The 15,717-nt window shown below is 42.8% G+C and overlaps 1 protein-coding gene across 1 annotated transcript; it reads left to right on the forward strand.

Annotated features, from left to right (window-relative positions):
- The first annotated feature begins 310 nt into the window (after positions 1 to 310).
- On the forward strand, positions 311 to 15,051 carry WHR1 (winged helix repair factor 1). The gene is made up of 8 exons (XM_070933396.1): positions 311 to 399; positions 3,262 to 3,356; positions 3,512 to 3,657; positions 7,565 to 7,660; positions 7,752 to 7,891; positions 9,513 to 9,610; positions 11,421 to 11,568; positions 13,976 to 15,051. Exons 2-8 carry the CDS (start codon positions 3,266 to 3,268, stop codon positions 14,019 to 14,021), a joined length of 765 nt encoding a protein of 254 aa, XP_070789497.1. The 5' UTR covers positions 311 to 399; positions 3,262 to 3,265; the 3' UTR covers positions 14,022 to 15,051.
- The last annotated feature ends 666 nt before the right edge of the window (positions 15,052 to 15,717 follow it).

Below are 15,717 nucleotides of genomic sequence, written 5' to 3' on the forward strand. Positions count from 1 at the left end.
AATATGGAATGGGTTTAATATTTTTATATGTTTCAATAAATTCTACAAATGCGTCCATTTTAATATGGTAAAACATCAATAAACATAACCCGCATAAGCAGAAACTCTTTTGGGGGTTCTCCATAATTTTTAAAAGTTATAAATTGGGGTTCTGGGAGAGGCAAAAATTCAAGAAACATTGTTCTAGATTAGAAGAAGAGCCAAGCCCGCCTTTCTTCCTTTAAAGAGGGCCATTAGCCGGACGAGGAAGCCATTGGACTTCCCTTCTGCCAGTCAAATTATTTTTCTCCCGCCTACTCCAAAGACGAAGGGCGGCTCCAAAAAGGCTCTTCAAACAACGTGACGTTATCTGTTGCCGACGACCAGCAAGCGAGACGACGCGAGTGAGGACTGAGAGGGGTAGGAAAGGCGTAATGCAGCCTCAATTCGAGTGAAATCAATGGGAGGGGAGAGAGAAGGTTGTGGGGGGGAGTCTGTGGGATTCTGAAAGTTATGATTCAGGAAGAAAATGTGTAAATTGAGGACAGGGAGGAGCTCAGAGGTGAAAGGTGGATAAATGCAGGTAGCAGCCAGAAAGAAAAACAGAGATTTTTTTAAAAAAACAAGTTTTATTGGTTTTTTTTTTCTTTTCTCCTCTCCCACCTTCACCCACATCTTTCTTTCTTTTTTGAACAGATTGTTGGTCGTTTCTTATCTTATACAATTAGTCAAATTCAAATACATTTTACTCAATTACAATTTTTGTCAATATCGTCTTCCCCCCTTTTCTTTTCTTTTTTGAATCTACCTCAGTATTTCTATACTTTCATATATAAACCCCTTTTTCATTTATCCCTAAATTCTAACCTTACTAGATGTACATATTTATCCTCTTTTATTCTTTAACAAATATAAAATTTATTAGGAAGAAGAATGAGAAAAACAGGGTTGATGCTTAGACTTGTGTTGCCTGTGAAATAAAATAGAATAGAATAACAGAGTTGGAAGGGACTTGGAGGTCATCTAGTCCAACCGCCTGCTCAGGCAGGAAACCCTATACCATTTCAGACAAAAAAATTTTGATTTGATTTATATGCCACCCTTCTCTGGAGACTCAGGGTGACTTACAATGCGTTAAGCAATAGCCTTCATCCTTTTGTATATTTTATACAAAGTCAGCTTATTGCCCCCACAATCTGGATCCTCATTTTACCTAGAAAGGATCCATCCTTCCTTAGATCCATCCTTAGAAAGGAATGGAAGGCTGAGTCAACCTTGAGCCTGGTGAGAACTTGCAGTAATTGCAGGCAGCTGATGTTAATAACAGCACTGTTAATAACAGTGCTTTAGTCTGCTGCACCACCAGGCAAATGGTTGTCCAATATCTGCTTAAAAACATCCAGTGTTGGAATATCCACAACTTCTGGAGGCAAGTCGTTCCACTGATTATTTTTTATTTCTCACTGTCAGGAAATTTCTCCTTAGTTCTAGGTGAAAGCTTTTGCTGGAGAAACGTTTTGGAGCTGAGTCACATAAGGGAGCTGGGAGGAGAGTCTGAAAGAAGTAAAATACATTTTCACTCATGAAGAGTTGGTATCATCAGTTTAAGTTGTGTGATGTTTTGTTGTATTGTTTCAAAGGAGGGAGAAGTGGGGTAAAATCTTAGGAGAGAGGTGTAAATCTCCCCTTGCCTGCTTTTCCTCCTACAGGTAGTCCTCGACTTACCACAGTTTATTTAATGACGGTTCAAAGTTACAACGGCACTGAAAAAAAGTGACTTATGACTGTTTTTCACACTTACAGATGTTGCAGCATCTCCATGGTCATGAGATTTACATTCAGATGCTTGATTCATATTTATGACGGTTGCTGTGTTCCAGGGTCATGTGATCACCTTTTGTAACCTTTTTACAAGCAAAGTCCAATGGAGAAGCCAGATTCACTTAACAACCGTGTTACTAATTTAATAAGTGCGGTGATTCGCTTAATAGCTGTGGCTAGAAAGGTTGTATAATAGGGCAAAATTCACTTAACAAATGTTTCACTTAGCAGAATTTTGGGCTCAATTGTGGTTGTAAATTGAGCATTATCTGTACACAGTTGCTTATTTCTATGCTTGTGTCATTTGCATTCTTTTTAGAGAGTCATTGAGGCTACTTGGAGGTTTATCCGTCCTCAGGGTCATCTGAGTAGTCATCTAACTCCAGTCTACAAAGCAGTCCTTTCGGTAGTTACCAGAAGGCTCTGCACCCATTTGCACTACTCAGGTGACCCTGAGGACAGATAAACCTCTAAGGGCCCTCAATGACTCTCTAAAAGAAAGCAAATTACCAGCTGTCTGCAAGGACTATAAATCCTGCCATTCTCCACCATCCAGGTTAGAGCTGAAGAAGTTTCTTGGATAAGAAGCGAAACGGCTTCAAAGAAAAATCAGTCCAGTTGCCTCTTGAAAAAAGCACTTTTGGGATTTTTAAGGGAAGAGGTACTTTGCTTAATTGCTGCATGCCGATCTAACATTATGTAAAATCCAGCAGTTTTTAAAATACGCCAAGCAAATGGGGAAAGCATGAGGGTTTGTAATGCCAAAGATTTACCAGAGACTATTTTAAATACAAAAAAAGGTGGCAGAATGTTTCCTGGAATGAGAATCAAGGATGATGGGGTTATTAGAGGGAATACAGTTTGTGAGAAGCCGCACAGAAGCTGTTTGCACAGAAGCAAAGCAATGCGTTAAACAAAAGGAAAAATTTGAAAATGGGAAATGATATAGAATGAATGGGGAATAACAAAGAAAACATTTGGCTAACATTATAGGTAGTCCTCGGCTTACGACCACAACTGAGCTCAACATTTCTTCTGCTAATGAGACATTTGTTAAGTGAGCTTTGCCCCATTTTACGACCTTTCTTGCCACCGTTGTTAAGAGATTTCACTGCAGTTGTTAAGCTAGTAACATGGTTGTTAAGTGAATCGAACTCCCCCATTGATTTTGCTTGTTAGGTCACAAAAGATGATGATGTGACCCCGGGGCATTGCAACCGTCATAAATATGAATCAATTGCTAATCGTCTGGATTTTGATCATGTGATCATGGGAATGTTGCAATGGTGGTAAGTGTGAAAATGATCATAAGTCACTTTTTTCAGTGCTGTTGTAACTTTGATAGGTCACTAACCGAACTGTTGTAAGTGGAGGACTCTATCTATACAGCCAAATGAGCAAAAATCAACAGACTGGTTACATACGTACTCAATCTTAAGCCTTCGCTCTCACTCTTTCCAGCCCTATGAAGCGGAAGCACCAGCTCCTTTCTGATACTTTCAAGGCCAAGAAGCGACGGCTGGCTCCGAGTGACGGATCCGAGCCTTCAGGACAGGGTGAGAAAGAGTGAAATGCACTTTGCACGAAGCACCTGCTTTGGGGCAGGTGAATGAAAAAGGAGGGAGTTTGTAAATGGAGTCAGAGGAGGTCTTTATGGAAATGCTAAGACGTGAGACTTCTCCGTTCTTATCTTAGCTGTTCCTTTTCTCAGAGGGCCCTGCGGCAGTCGAAGCTGCTCTTCAGAATCTGGTATCTCTCTTCCCTCGCAAAGTATTTGAAGATTGCCTGCCGCCGTTGATTCTGAAGCATCAGATCTACAGTCTTGTCAAAGATCGTACGGTTGTGGACAGACATCTGGTAAGAACCTTCTCCCTGGTTGGGATACGGCAACATCAGCAGCGAGGTAACACAGCCAAGATGGTGGTCACAGCAGCCCAAGCGAAGCCCCATCCATTGTGTGGGTGTGCGTGTGTGGGTATGGGTAAAGATTCATCTTCCAAGCTTGTAGGTTGGTTTCCGAACATTTCATTACCAGGCTAGTTAACATCTCCAGTGGAGTTTAGGGGATGTCGGTGTTTTTCTGTTTATAAGGGCTCAGGTGTGGGTGTATCTTCTGACAGTTCTTGTGATGAGTCATCTGTGAGTCTTGTGATGGGTCTTGTGATAAGGAGATTACCTCAGGTCAGGGTCCTTTGGAGGACGAACTGATAAGTGTGTGTGAGTGAGGGGGAAATTGCATGAGGTGGTTGAGGGTTGGTGCTGTTGATTTGGATTTTGAAGAGTTGGTAGGCTGGTTATAGGCCAATGTGTCTGTTGATGGAATTGCTTGTGGAGTGCCCGGCTTCGATGAATTCACGAGTGTGGCCGATGGTAGCGTGGGCGATGATTTTTGTGTTGCTCCAGTCGAACTGGTGCTGTTTGGTGTCAGTGTAGGTAGAGATTAAGGAGATAGATAGATAGATAGATAGATAGATAGATAGATAGATAGATAGATAGATAGATACCGGTACATAGATAGATAGATATCGGTAGATAGATAGATAGATAGATAGATAGATAGATAGATAGATAGATAGATAGATAGATAGATAGATAGATAGATACCGGTACATAGATAGATAGATAGATAGATAGATAGATAGATAGATAGATAGATAGATCACATGCACGTACACATGGACACATATCACAGCCTAGCAAATCTGTACACAATATTTTATTGCAGCACATAGGCACACCTTCCCCAGCAACAGGTTATTATTGCTCTCCACCCTTCTAAATATACCTTTAATATTTAGTCCTTTAATTACTTAGTCCAGGCAAAAGTCTCTTAATCTGTAAAGTAACCCACCAGCCTTCTAGAGTGTTTACTCTATTTTGGACGAAGTGCGGGATGAGATTTGCCGTGGTGGTTCTAATTGCTACTGAGCTCCCAGCAAAGCTCCAAGCTCCGGTCAGGACTTCCCCCATTTGTCTGAAATGGAATAGGGCACAGGTATCAAACTCACCGTGTCACGTTGCCGTCACATGATGTTTCGCAACGTTTTTCCCCTTCACGGAGCTGAAGTGGGCCCACATCCGGCCCACAGGCCGGCCATTGGACACCCTTGGTATAGGGCAGGGGTCTGCAACCTTAAACACTCAAAGAGCCATTTGGACCCGTTTCCCACAGAAAAGAAAACACCGGGAGTCACAAAACCCTTCCTGTGCCTGACTATTGCTTGAGCAGCCACAAAACTAGCATATGTAGTTGAATTAAACATTCTGTTTTCTTCTGAATTTTTTTTTTCTTGGATTTATCCACTGTTGGCTTACCGGAGGTTGAAAAGCTCAATAAATCGCGTGCCGGGCTGTCGCGTATTAGTGTTTGTGATGCATATTTTGAGTGACAGGGAGCCACAGCAGAGGGGTGAAAGAGCCACATGCGGCTCCAGAGCCACAGGTTGCTGACACCTGGTATAGGGTTTCCTGCTTCAGTAGGGGGTTGGACTAGAGGATCTCCAAGGTCCCTTCCACCTCTGCGATTCTGTTACCAGGATATGCTGCTCATCATAGCTTGTGGCCCTATAGGAGCCCTGCTTGTAATAGCTGACACTCTCCAAACATCTCTTCAGCTTCTTCATCTCATCTTCATACCATTTGCTTATCACTTTTCCTCCTCCACATCCCTTCCCACTCTATCTTAGCATTTGTTTTTCTAAGCTAAACATCTGGGTGGGGCATATAATAATAATAATAATAATAAGGGCATGTTATTATAATAATAACAGAGTTGGAAGGGACCTTGGAGGTCTTCTAGTCCAGCCCCCTGCTTAGGCAGGACACCCTACACCACTTCAGACAAATGGTTATCCAACATCTTCTTAAAAACTTCAGTGTTGAAGCATTTACAACTTCTGTTGGCAAGTCATTCCACTGATTAAGTGTTCTCACTGTCAGGAAATTTCTCCTTAGTTCTAAGTTGCTTCTCTCCTTGATTAGCTTCCACCCATTGCTTTTTGTCCTATCCTCAGGTGCTTTGGAGAATAGCTTGACTCCCTCTTCTTTGTGGCAGCCCCTGAGATATTGGGATACTGCTATCATGTCTCCCCTAGTCCTTCTTTTCAGTAAACTAGACGTACCCAGTTCCTGCAACCGTTCTTCATATGTTTTAGCCTCCAGTCCTCTAATCATCTTTGTTGTTCTTCTCTGCACTCTTTCTAGAGTCTCCACATCTTTTTTACACCGTGGTGACCAAAACTGGATGCAGTATTCCAAGTGTGGCCTTACCAAGGCATTATAAAGTGGTATTAACACTTCACGTGATCTTGATATAGTGAAGGAAAATTAACTTTAATTGATGATTGCCCTTTCCCTCACTCGCTTTTCAGTATCCCAGTGAAATAAAGCTTTGAAGATACTGGCCTTCAAGAAAGGGTATATTTCTTCCAGAAAAAGGAAGGATACCCAAACTACTTTTGTCACAATAGTGGATTCATAAAGCACACTAAACCAGGTCAGTTAAAAGACCAGGAACCACAACTGCAGCATATCCTAGTTTTACTTAGCTTTAACTTTCCTTACAGGTTGTTTTTTTTTAACACCCTGTTTCCCCTAAAATAAGACATCCCCTGATAATAAGCCCAATCGGCTTTTGAGTGCATGTGCTGAAATAAGCCCCCCCACCCCATCGAAAATAAGCCCTCCCCGAAAATATCTAAACACATGCTCAGCCAGTCCCCACCATTTCCCCTGGTTAGGGTTAGGGAGACAGACCTGGAAATCAGGTAAGGTGGCAAGAGGAGCCCCATTTTGCTCCATGCACTCCAAAATAATAGGACATCCCTGAAAATAAGGCCAAGCACTTATTTCGGGGTTCAAAAAAACATAAGACAGGGTCTTATTTTTGGGGAAGCACGGTAGCTCTGCTATGCAAGCCAAAAAATTTTGGTTCAGCGTATTGAGGGAATCTTTAAAAAAATTCAGAACTCCAACAACATGTTTATTGTGTGAACTCAACTATAAGATGGGTTTAGTTTGTTTTAATGTCCGATGGCTATAGATAATTGCTGTTTTTTCCTGCCATATTCGCCGATGCTTTTGTTGTGGTTCGCCAGCAGCCTGCGGAGCTGGCAGCGGAGTCGGACAGCGATGAGGCTGAGGAAGAACATGGGCCAGTCCTGGAGGCTGGGGAAGGCCCAGATGAGGGCTCTGTGTCGGAGGCAGAGATGGGGCCAGGGCCATCGGGGAGTGATGTGCGGACTCCGGAGCCTCCAGAGCTGACAGTAGAGAGGCAGAGGAACAGGAGGAGCCTGTTCCTAGTGCATGTATGAGAAGAGCTGCCAGAAGGCAAGAGCAGCTAAAGCAGAGAGGACGACTCGGGAGTAGGGCCAAGAGATGATTGGCCCCTCCCATAAGGCTTAAAAGGCCAGCAACAGCGTTTGGGCTCTTTGTCAGAAAAGACGTTGGCGTCTTCTGCTTTTGAACTTTTCCCAAAAGAAGCCTTTGGCAGTTTGCCTAATTATACCAAGGTTGGTGATTAGACTGAAGTATTATGAAGAGTTTGCTTTAATTTAGTTTGGACTACGCTGAGAATGAGTTAATTCTCAGCTGTTCTAATAAAGTCTGTTCGTTTTGGAACTGTTTGCATCGATTACTACTTACTTGGGTCTGGCTCACAACAGCTTTGCTCAGCTTTTTATGTTCCGCTTTGTCTCTTCCTCAAAATTCACATGCCATATCTGCTTCTGGAAACAAACTCTGAAACTCTTTTTTCTCTCTGTAGAGCCAGCTGAAAAATGAGGGCCGGATCCGAATGTTTCAGCATAGCATTGAAGCGGATTTTTTTGTGGTGGCATTCACAGACAGCTACGTATCTAAGGTTGGCTTCTACCAAAGGGGGGCATGGATGGGGTAGAAGAGCCAAAGAGCCAGCAAGCTGGTGATGACGGTCTTATTTTATTTTTTCTCAGGTGCAGGAATTTATATCGGGAAAGGAGTTTGCCAGGACAGTGAAGAAGTTTTTAGATTCAGTCCTTACCGTTTGCCCTGACATCAGTTTCGACAAGAAAAGGATGTTGAAAGATTTTGGCTTTAGGGACACAGAAATCACGTAAGCAGACGAAGAGTCCCTTGGGCTACCAATTTTCCTGCTGTTCCGTACCTATTTCCCCCCCCCCCTTTCACTGTTTGCCAACTTTTTCTCCAAATTAAGCTCATTCATTGTGTGTCTGTTGGTCGGGGAATTCTGGGAGTTGAAATCCACCCATCTTAAATCTGCCGAAGTTAAAAAACACCGCTACATGGTTTTGCTAGTGATTTAAAGACAAATATGTCTCTCTGCTTTCTGAGAATGCACGCTCTTGTTACAAAAGGCAAGTTCTTTGGGAGAACTTCAATCTCACAGGATCAAGTCGTAGTCTTGTCTCATTCAGGGTTCTGTTTCCCACAGTGGCTAATTACTGTGTTTCCCCAAAAATAAGACCCAACTGGAAAATAAGCCCTAGCATCGTTTTTCAGGATGCTCGTAATATAAGCCCTACCCCCAAAATAAGCCCCAGTTAAGATTGTCAGCCAGACAGAAGCATTTAGTACCGTATTTTCCCCCAAAATAAGACCTAACCAGAAAATAAGCCCTAATGCATCTTTTGGAGCAAAAAATAATATAAGACCCAATCTTATTTTCAGGGAAACACAGTAAATCAGGGGTGAAATTAAAAAATTTCCTCTACTGGTTCTGTGGGCGTAGCTTGTTGGGGGAAGGTCATGTGACTGGGTGGGCATGGCCAACTTGACTGATGTCACATCGAGGGGCTCCTCACCGGCTCCTCCCCTCCCAGCCACTCCTTGTCGCAAATGGCAGGAAAATGGGGAGAGGAATATTCCTGCCTACCATCCTTCCCTCAGTCTGTGCTGAGATTGAGGAATGGATGACAGGCAGGAAAATTCCCTTCCCCATTTTCCTGCCTTTCACAAAAACGGCTCCATTCCAGCTGCTTCCCCCCACCCCTGTCCCTCTCCCTCCTGGGGGCTACCTTAAAGGGACAGGCTGCAGCAGCTCCGTTGCGAATGGAGGGAGAAAAGTTAGCATTTTCTCTGCTGCATTTAACATTGAATTCTGTGGAATATCGAGCGGCCGGAAGAGGTGAGCGGCAATCGGCCAGGCATGGGTGGGGCCAAGGAGTGGTAATTACTACAGGTTTGGCGAACTGATGCCCATAATCCCTAGTGGTTTGCCCAAACCGGTCTGAACCAGTAGGATTTCACCCCTGTGGTAGACACCTTGGAATGTTGTTTGACAACTCATACAAAGATAGTCATTGTCTTCTTTTTTTTTTTCAATTTATAATATTTTATTAGATTATAGAATAAAATACAAGAGTACAAAAGCAAATAGTAGGACACAATGGGGAGGAGGAGGAGAAAGAAAAGTGAGGAGGGGAGGGAGGAAAAAAAAAAGCCGCTTATGACCACAAGCCCAACATTTCTGTTGCTAAGCAAGATAGATGTTAAGTGAGGTTTGCCCCATTTTACAACCTTGCTTGCCACAGTTGTTAAATGAATTGCTGCATTGTTAAGTTAATAACACAGTAAGTTAAGTGAATCTGGCTTCCCCATTGACTTCGCGTATCTGAAAAGGCAGAAGAGATTAGTCCACAAATCAGCTATACATTGTTAGTCGTGGAATAAATCACAATGGACATTTACTTTTTCCCTTTCTGCCTTTTCTTCAGGCAGCTGGTGAATGCTGGCGTCTTGACTGTCCGTGATGCCGGGAGCTGGTGGCTTGCCGTGCCTGGAGCAGGCCGCTTCATCAAATGCTTCATCAAAGGTGTGTCTGTTCACACATTGTGCTAAGCAATAGTTGTAGTTTGTTGGCTGGACTCATACATGATGCTAAGAAGCAAAATAAACAAATCACATTATCACTCTGAGCCTGTGACTTTTGAAACCTGCAAGATTTCACTAGATTAAGCAAGTCCCAAATTTGCATCCAGAACCAGCAAATTATATTTCAGGTTTTTTGGGTAGTAGAAACTTCTTCGCATTTTAAATTCGTGAAACCATTACAATTTAGAGTGGCTCTTTCATTTGAAGGTTTGTTTTTGCAAACTAAATTGCAAACTTTCAAACTGCTGCAAGAAAAAGGGGGAAAAAAGAACAGTTCTCCATTACCTTATCCAGTGCAGGATGTCCAGTCTTGAACTCGACTCTAATGCTGGAATTTGTCAGACCTGCGCTGACTTGGTCCCTTAGCCAAAAAAAGACCCTTGACTCCATTTGTAGCGAGGGCTATACTCAGGAGCCTGAGTGGCGTAGGAGGCTAATGCCTCCTAAGGCAGCATTTAACATCCAGCTGCCTGCAATTACTGCGAGTTCAATTCTCCCCAGGCTCAAGGTCGACTCAGCCTTCCATCCTTTCTAAGGTGGGTAAATTGAGGACCCAGTTTGTGGGGGCAATAAGCTGACTTTGTATAAAATATACAAAAGTATGAAGGCTATTGCTTAACGCATTGTAAGCCGCCCTGAGTCTCCGGAGAAGGGCGGCATATAGATCAAATTAAAAAAAAAAAAAAATAAGAGCCAAGTGGATTACAGAATGACAAAGCCAGAACTGAAGTTCGCTTGCCAAAACCTCCCAGTTAAACTTTCCTGGTCCAATTCCTCACCTCCCCTATTCCCTTCTTGTCCAATTATATTTGCATAAATTGTTTTTGGAACTGTCTCTTCGAAGGAGGGCTGGTTGCAGTGGTGGGCTCTAAAATTTTTTACTACCGGTTTTGTGGGTGGGGCTTATTTTGTGGGTGTGGTTTGATGGTCATGTGACAAACAATTCTTTAGGATTTAGCAGAGGTACTGGTCTACCAGGCTTTTAACTGCTTGCAGAGCTGTACCGGTCTACCCATTTGTTTTTGGAGTGTTCCGTTCTACCTATTTGTTTTTGGAGCACACTGGTCTACCCATTTGTTTTTGGAGTGCACTGGTCTACCACCACACTGCCTTTTACCGCTGATCAGATGTAGGGCGGCCCTTTGAAGCACCGCAGCAAGAGTTTAAACAGTTTTTTGCCGCTCTGCCACCACCAAGAGCATCGGAAACCGCTTTAAGGCAGCTTGGCCTCAATTGCCAATCTACCACCACCAAGCAGTTTACAAGGAGCGGATCGGTTTTAGCCGATCATTTGGGAGGCTTCTTGGCTTCTCAATTTAAAGCTACGGTGTCTTGGTTTTTTTCTCTTCTTTGTCAAGTGAGCCCTGATTTTTTCCTTCTAGCCGATCAGCTGGGACTCAGGAGGCAGCGAATAGATTGGGGGCGGGCCCAGGCAGAGGTGGTATTTACCAGTTCTCCGAACTACTCAAAATTTCCACTACCGGTTCGCAAGAACTGGGGAGAACCGGTAGCAACCCACCACTGGCTGCTTGGTTGCTGAGCTATTGCATTCCATTCTCAGGGTTTGACCCTAGAGATGGTGTCTCTGGAAGGCACAATGAATTCATAATCTTCCCCGCTCCCATCCAATTCCCTCCCCCGCAGTGCATAGCAGACTGACAGCTAGCAAAAGCAAAGCTGAAGCATAGGATGGCAGCTCTGACAGTATGTTTCCGAAAGCAGCTGCTCGCTGACCATTCTTCTCTTCCCAGGAAGGAAAGCCGTTTTGGGGATGATCCAGAAATCCAAATACAAGGAAGTCCTACTGTCTGATTTGCAGAGCCGTCAAGCACCCAATGCGGTAAAACTGGGCCTTCCCTACCATATTCACGACATCATTGGAGCCCAGCTGGTTGACTGGTATTAGATTCCTTTTTCTTCTCTTTCTTGTCTCCGTTCCCTTCTATTTACGGCTTCCAGGAACACACCCAGGCAATCCTACATCAATTCATTTAGCAACTGTTTGAAGTTACAGCTGCTTTGAAAAAAAGTGGCTTACAACCGATCCTCGCGCATACAACCGTCGCGGCATCCCCACGATCGCATGATTAAAATTCGGATGCTTGGCAGCCATCGTACATTTATGAGAGCTGTGACATCCTGGGTCCATGTCATTGCCATTTGTAACCTTCCCAGCTGGCTTCTGACAAGCAATGTCCATGGGGAAGCTGGATTTGCATAATACTACATGATTTAGTTAAGGGACGCGGTGGCTCGGTGGCTAAGACGCTGAGCTTGTCGATCAGAAAGGTCAGCAGTTTGGCAGTTCGAATCCCTAGTGCCGCGTAACGGAGTGAGTTCCTGTTACTTGTCCCAGCTTCTGCCAATTTAGCAGTTCGAAAGCATGTAAAAAATGCAAGTAGAAAAATAGGGACCACCTTTGGTGGGAAGGTAACAGCATTCCGTGTGCCTTTGGCATTTAGTCATGCTGGCCACATGACCACGGAGACGTCTTTGGACAGCGCTGGCTCTTCGGCTTTGCAACGGAGATGAGCACCGCCCCCTAGAGTCGGGAACGACTAGCACATATGTGCGATGGGAATCTTTACCTTTACCTTTACCTTATATGATTTAGTTAGATTAGAAACTGCAGTGATTCACTTAACCATGACAACAAAAAAAGTTGTAAAATCAGGCCACACAACTCACTTAATAATCCCCTTCCTTAGCAATCAAAATTCTAGTCCCGAATGTGGTTATATGTTGAGGACTATTCTCCCCCCCCTTGGATTTTTGACCTTCTCAGAAATAAAATAAAGGGATTTATTTATTCTTTCCCTTCCAAAGAACCCAAGTTGGAATACTGATATAGGTAAACAGGGTTTCTGAATCTTGTTCAGATATGTGGACTTCAGCTCCCAGAATTTCCCAGCCAGCATGCTGACAGTAGAAGTCTACGTATCTTAAAAGTTGCCAAGGTTGGCAAGCACCGGTTTAGAGATAAACCGGCACGTTTTAACAAGAGGATCAGTGGGTTAAACATTTCGGAGTCTCAAAAGCCCATTCACGTGTCTCCATACCATTGTTATTCGACATTCCTCTTGAGAAGTCTTTAAGGAATCCAGTCAGATCCTAGAATTTGAGAATGCTTTTACAGATAAAACTGGGCAGCCACAAAAGTCGAAGGCCAGATCTTCTGCTATCTAATCTGTCCTTGGGATTCTAAGGTTACTCCTAGATATTTGCCTATCGGGTTCATTTTAAATATCCTGTGTCTGCTATCCATTTTGAAATCTTATCTTACCATCTTACCTTACCATCGCATTGAGCAATTCTGAGAGTTGGTTGAAATATAACAGAACTATGGAGATTTCAGCTAGGAATAGAATAAGAATTAGGATAGGATAGAATAGAATAGGAATAGGGATAGGATAGGATAGGATAGGATAGGATAGGATAGGATAGGATAGGATAGGATAGGATAGGATAGAATAGAATAGAATAGAATAGAATAGAATAGAATAGAATAGAATAGAATAGAATAGAATAGAATAGAATAGAATAGAATAGAATAGAATAGAATAGTTAATTGGCCAAGTGTGACTGGACACACAAGGAATTTGTCTTTGGTGCACATGCTCTCAGTGTGCATAAAAGGGAAAAAAAGAAAAAAGAGTGGAAAAAAACATTCAAGAATCATAAGATACAACACTTAGTTATAGTCATAGGTTACTAATAAGCAATCAAATCACACTAGGAAACAAACGGAACAATATAAATCGTAAAAATACAAGCAACATGGTTATAGTCATAAGTGGGAGGAGGTAGGTAATAGGAAGGTTGAGAATAATAATAATAATACAGTCTTAGTAAATAATTTGACAGTGTTGTGGGAATTATTTGTTTAGCAGAGTGATGGCGTTCGGAAAAAAACTGTCCTTGTGTCTAGTTGTTCTGGTGTGCAGTGCCCTATAACCTCGTTTTGAGGGTAGAAGTTGAAACTATTTATGTCCAGGATGTGAGGAAACCTTGTTTCCTGTCCTTGCTTTGCTATGAATGGAAGAGCATTGTTGCAAAGCAGTTTCTGGCTGCACTGGGAGGGATTATAATACTTCACCAGAGAGCTTTAATGATTAAATGATTGCCTTGTTCCATCAAAGGACAAACTCTTCCATGTGGGATAGCCGTGGTGAAGATCTGAACTTAGCGACAGGAAATACAAAATACAAAAGTGTTCACTGTATTTCTTTTCATACCATTTTCATGCAGCTTGGCTATGTTTCTTTCCTGCTTTTAATGTTGACGATCTCTTTCTCATTCTCTCTAGTGTGCCAACGACCTCTGGGACCCTCCTGCGACTAAGAGACGATTAAAACTGTGCCATGCAGAGAACTGTGCCCAAAATAGACTATTTTGCCTTGAGATTTTTTTTTCACGTTGGGATTCGGGGTCTTCTGCTTGAGCCCCCGGCATTAGTGGGACCAGAAGAAACTTTTCCTCAGCAAAATAACCTTAACTGATCTAGAAATTGCACTTAATATAGGGGCTCCTTGTAGGGAACCATCTTAGAAGGATCGGGACAGGGGTGAAATGTAAAATTTGTTACTACCAGTTCTGAGGGTGTAGCTTGGTGTGTGTGTGGGGGGGGTTAATGTGACTGGGTGGGCGTGGCCAACTTTTTAAAAAAAAAAAATTAGCGTTTTTTTCTAATGCTTTGAAAAACCTCTGCCGATCAGGCAACTCAGCTGGGATCGTCAGAGAGGCTTTTTAAAAAATGCCTCTCTGCCGATCAGGCAACTCAACTGGGATCGTCAGAGACTTTTCAAAGCATTTTTTTTACCACCTCTTCAGCCAAGAGGTTGCAGGAAAAAATGCTTTGATCCCAGCTGAGCCACATGATCATCAGAGGCTTTTTTTTTACTTTTAAAAGCATTTTTTCGTCGGAAGAGGTTGTAGAAAAAATGCTTTTAAAAGTAAAAAAAAAAAGCCTCTGATGATCGTGCGGCACAGCTGGGCATGGTTAGGGGGTGGGGCGCAAGGATTTTTGCTACCGATTCTCTGAACCACCCGCCATCACTACCAGATCAGGTGATCCGGTCCGAACCGGGAGCATTTCACCCCTGGATCGGGACTACCCATATTAATAGTTACACGCACGGGCCTGAATTGAGAGTAAAATAAAATTATGCAGTCTTTGTTCATGAATTGCAGAGGCTGAAGTAAACTGAAAATGCTGATTGCAAGATATGCCCCCCTAGCCGATTCATTCCTTGAGTATGGTGTTAGGTATTTATTCTGTATACCTTGAGTATGGGTATACCTTGGGTATGAATTTTGTCACTTGTTGTAAAAAGAAAGAAGTTTGGAAAGCGTCTTTAAATGGAATTAAAGCCTCAAAGGATGTGCTTGTCTTTTATTCTCTTCGCACTCATTTTGTAAGAATATACATGATTATTTTTATGGGGTTTTTTTTCCCCCCCAATTCACAGGTGCATTTCAGATTACAGATAAATCCTCCATTTAAGAACAGTTCATTTAGTGACCGTTCAAAGTTACAGCATCGCTGAAAAAAGTGACTTACGACCGTTTTTCATACTTATGATCCTTGCAGCATCCCATTGCCCGTGGTCACGTGATCAAAATCTGGATGCTTGGCGACTGATCCATATTTATGACGGTTGCAGTATCCCAATGGCCATGTGATCAAAATTCTTGGCTTGGCAACTGAGTCACATTTATGACGGTTGCAACTGACTCACATTTATGACAGTGTCTTGGGATCACGCAATCCCCTTTTGTGACCTTCTGACAAGCAAAGTCAATGGGGAAGCCAGATTCATTTAACAACCGTGTTACTAATTTAACAAGCGCAGTGATTCATTTAACAACTGTGACAAGAAAGTTCGTAAAAATGGGGCAAAATTCACTTAACTGTCCCACTTAGCAACAAAAGATTTGGGCTCAACTGTGGTCGTAAGTCAAGAACTAACTGTGTACTTTGATTCTAGCTTGTATAGTAGGCTTATTCTCCCTTTCTAAAAGGATCTAAGCACTTATTTGCCCTTTGTG

This window comes from Pituophis catenifer, unplaced genomic scaffold (genome assembly GCF_029215685.1).
Source record: "Pituophis catenifer annectens isolate HBS135680 unplaced genomic scaffold, rPitCat1.0.hap2 SCAF_2, whole genome shotgun sequence".
NCBI lineage: Eukaryota > Metazoa > Chordata > Lepidosauria > Squamata > Colubridae > Pituophis > Pituophis catenifer.

What these genes read in the sequence shown, in the direction of transcription:
- WHR1 (XM_070933396.1), top strand. Translation starts at nt 3,266, where the DNA reads ATGAAGCGGAAGCACCAGCTCCTTTCTGATACTTTCAAGGCCAAGAAG. An exon ending in CAGACAGCTACGTATCTAAG is followed by an intron (nt 7,661 to 7,751) that starts GTTGGCTTCTAC and finishes ATTTTTTCTCAG; the next exon opens with GTGCAGGAATTTATATCGGG. An exon ending in GGAGCCCAGCTGGTTGACTG is followed by an intron (nt 11,569 to 13,975) that starts GTATTAGATTCC and finishes CATTCTCTCTAG; the next exon opens with TGTGCCAACGACCTCTGGGA.